This window comes from Halictus rubicundus, chromosome 10, assembly GCF_050948215.1.
Source record: "Halictus rubicundus isolate RS-2024b chromosome 10, iyHalRubi1_principal, whole genome shotgun sequence".
NCBI lineage: Eukaryota > Metazoa > Arthropoda > Insecta > Hymenoptera > Halictidae > Halictus > Halictus rubicundus.
In genome coordinates, this window is record NC_135158.1 from 3,290,620 (window position 1) to 3,294,324 (window position 3,705).

Sequence of the window (3,705 nt, forward strand, 5' to 3'; positions counted from 1 at the left end):
AACTTCGGGGCTGAAACGTCGAAGCATGTTCCGCCGTGTCTGACGATTCCCGGCCGTTTCTACTGACTTTCACGGTCTTCAAAGGAACACCGGCCGGGCTCGGCTCGGCTCGTCGGCCTCGGGGATATTGCAAGAAAATATTTGTCCGCTCCGCTGCCAGCTACGGGGAATATAAAGATCGACGAGCGTCCCGACCGAGCCAATTACTAGATCGCTCTTCGAGTAATGGGATATTCGAGGAATAAGCCGGGACGTCGAGTCGACTCGCGTTTGTCCGGGACGCGGTTATTTCCAGCCGGAATAATGAGCTTGTTAGAACTTTAAAGACGCTTTCGAGGATGATCGTTCGAAGCTGCACGGTCGGCCCCCACGATCCCGGTTCAATGAATCTTCATAAATAAAATCACCGAACCCCCGAACCCTCTAAGACTTCCATCAGATACCAGAGATTGTATCGTGGTATCTGCAGACTGCGGATTTTTATGCAAAACAAAAATTTAATCACAACTACACTGCAGTTACGACAAAAGGAGCACGAAACAGTAAAATCGCTAGAAGAATTTCGAATTACTGTTATATTGTTTTTAACTTATCGAACCTATCGAGGTGCAGAATTTTTATTTTACATAAAGAGCCGCAGTCTAATTAAATAGTGTACTGGAATTTTTCTAATCCTTCCACACTTTTATTTTATCGATTCAATTTTCTAGAATAGGGTGACAATAAATACAACAGAGGATCGTACATTTACAGAATTTTCAATAATTTTTATTGATTAAATTATCACTGTTTAAGTGCTGTTTCACTACTGTTTACTACAAGATAAAGAGAAATAGAGAGAGAAGAGCAGGGCTGGTTACAGGTAAACCAGATTAGCGGAAAGGATGAATAGTAGTAATGCTGATGTTAACACCATCTCAGACCCGCTGTTGGATACGTGTCTCTGTTCAAGCAACTTGCCGTGCATGTTCTTCAGGATCCATTCCTCGAAGAAGTATATGCTCGAGTAGATGCCTGGAGTCTGCGGAAGTGCGCAACCGTAGCCGCCGGAAACCACACCTGTCAGGTAGCCGTTGCAGATCATACCGCCTCCGGAATCACCCTAAACAGATCCACAATTTTTAACTTTGTATCTGTGGAACACTGGAAGTGATAGTAAAAGACTACGCCTGGATCAAAATCGTGAATATAATTGCCGAAAAAATTGTATCGGGCTTGTACTAAATACGAATATTCTGATGAACCATACTATTTTTCTGGAACGGACTTCACTTTTTAAGAGTGGATCCGAATATAACTCCTGCGACTTCGGGATGGAAAGTTTGAGAAGATTTGAAACTTCTCTGGCAATTCGATGAAGTCGCTGAGACGTATATTACTTTTTTAACGAGCTATAATAAAGTGACGTTTTAATAAATACCTGGCAAGCATCCTTCTGGCCCTCTATGTATCCGGCACAGAACATGCCAGGTAGCATGCTGGTGATGTTCTCCAGAAGCACACCGCAAAGTTCGTTATCTATGACCGGCAGGTCCACGTACATTAGGTCGTTGGTGACTACAGGATAATTCTGCACACAAAATTCGAAGAAATATTGATACTCAAATTATAGCACACGTTAATACTAAAGGACTACTTAATATTCCATTTCTCTGGATTGATGTATTTATTCATGATCTTCCAAAGCTCGGTATAGAAAGATAAACTTATGACAAAACCGAGTAGGTGAAACTCAAGACAGCAGAAAGATGTTTCTAAAGACTACCTCGACCAGAAATGATAGAAGTAATATTGAGATATACGACAATAGAACTCGCCTGATCAGGGTACCCCCATCCGGACACCTTGCAGACAGTGCCAGGCGTGGGAGGATTGACAGTCAGAACTATAGGTGTGATTTCCTGTGTCAGTTGGAACGGGACTGTCAGCTGAAACGCGAGAAACAATTGATAAAAAATTATTCCACTCGAGAATACGAGCAAACAAGATCTGTCATACACGAAGCAGTGCGATGTCGTTTTGCAAAGTGGTGGAATTGAATTCAGAATGGACATGAATCTCCTCCACGCCTCTTCGCTGTCCAGTGGAGGTCTGTGCGTCGAGCTGAAGCTCCCCGGCGACGACTACGACCGTCCAAGGCAAGATTTTCGCGTCATATCTGCACAACAATAATGTAATCAAAAAATCTGATCCGCTTAAATCGGAACCGCTGAAATATCGAGAAAATTTATTCGAAATTAATCTAGATCCCGCTGCTCGACGCGACTTATCGCTTGAAAACACTCGAGTAGCGCTGTGACAGCGACGATAAAGCGCTGTTAAGATTCAAATCGAGAACACGTTCGGTATGTGATTGCAGCTCGATTCACACGCTTCCAATCCACTCACAGGAACATGCAATGTGCCGCTGTTACGACGTAGAATTCGTCGATCAGGGAACCACCGCAAAAGTGTCGGGAGTTGTAGCTGCGCTGCAACGAGACCTGCAACCAATCACAGCAAGAGGTTATATCGAGTCCACGTGGGAATTTTTTCACTTTTGAGGGTTTAAATTGAAGCTGAATAGACCAATGTCCAGAGGGAAATTTGAAAGCATATCGGAAAATCTGTAGATCGTGATCGACAGCTCGGAGAAGAACGAGTGAAAAATAAAAGGTTATTTGTAATTGTTCGTATTAAATCCAGGATGTAACCTACCTGATAAGGGAACTGCCTAGAAGCCGCCTTCGTTCCGTTCACTATACGTCCTGTCAGGCTATAACTGATCCATTCTAGCTCCGTGTACGATGTAGTATTGTCCAATGAGTCTCCTGCAACAAATTACGCTGCCTTATAATCAATGATACTCACCTAACTTTGTAATATTGTACGACGCAGTACGAGGATCCACGGAAATCGATCGATATCTTTATCACTGTAGAATACTCTTACCGTAAACTGTGCCGGTAACTGACAATGCTAGCAAAGCCACTAAAATCATTTCACGCGTGCTCTCTATCATTTTCGATCGCTACGCTTGCTGTAGTCCGACTGATCGTGGTGCAACTTGACAGAATTGAAGTGTCGGCTTATCAGTAACGCACGCAAACACTTATCTCACGGTACTCCTTATCGCTCATTATCTACCTAATTATAACATAGACCGTGCATGGTGGAAAAGTTGGCCACCCTTTCGCCGCCGATCGAAACATCAAGAATGATCGAGTCAGAGAGATCAAAGCGTTGATAAGGAAGACAATAGGAGATTCAAGATAAAACTTCCGGTGTGTTGATCATGTTTGATCACGTTTATGCCACACGGTTGCAATTATACGCGCGAGGAAACGTCGAACGCGTCTGGTTCGGGGAATCGATGGTTCGCGAGTTTGAACCGGCTCGAATTCCCAGAGCTGAGAGATAAGTAATCGACGGTGGCAACGATCAATCACTGATCGGGGAAAGATTCGACGGATAAAGATCGAGGACCGGCAGCCAGATCGCTTATCACCTGATTGAGAAAGCCTGTAACCTGGTTTATTTCTAAATCTGCCAGAATTCTTACAAGAGATAAAAATAGTCTGCTTGCGACAATGGTGTCATTGGTTGCCCATTTCCGCGGCAATATGAAACACAATTTAATTCGGTGTAGAAATTGATTTGCGGATTTATTGATCACCAGACTGCCGATTTTTATGTAGAAAGCCGGGAAGAGCTACATAGACATTT

At 43.5% G+C, this 3,705-nt stretch overlaps 1 protein-coding gene across 1 annotated transcript; it reads right to left on the bottom strand.

Annotated features, from left to right (window-relative positions):
- Positions 1–742: 742 nt before the first annotated feature.
- Positions 743–3,058, bottom strand: LOC143357612 (trypsin-2). The gene is made up of 7 exons (XM_076794123.1): positions 2,932–3,058; positions 2,698–2,810; positions 2,389–2,483; positions 1,999–2,158; positions 1,818–1,928; positions 1,421–1,570; positions 743–1,102 (listed from the first exon to the last, which is right to left on the bottom strand). The coding sequence occupies exons 1-7, from the start codon at positions 2,999–3,001 to the stop codon at positions 857–859; spliced, it is 945 nt and encodes a 314-aa protein (XP_076650238.1). The 5' UTR covers positions 3,002–3,058; the 3' UTR covers positions 743–856.
- Positions 3,059–3,705: the final 647 nt, after the last annotated feature.

Bases quoted from the DNA above. Each gene is read 5' to 3' on its own strand.
- LOC143357612 (XM_076794123.1), bottom strand. From the start codon at position 3,001: ATGATAGAGAGCACGCGTGAAATGATTTTAGTGGCTTTGCTAGCATTG. The intron at 1,929-1,998 runs GTATGACAGATC...CTCGCGTTTCAG, and splicing joins ACGACATCGCACTGCTTCGT to CTGACAGTCCCGTTCCAACT. The intron at 1,571-1,817 runs GCGAGTTCTATT...TTTTGTGTGCAG, and splicing joins GATGGGGGTACCCTGATCAG to AATTATCCTGTAGTCACCAA.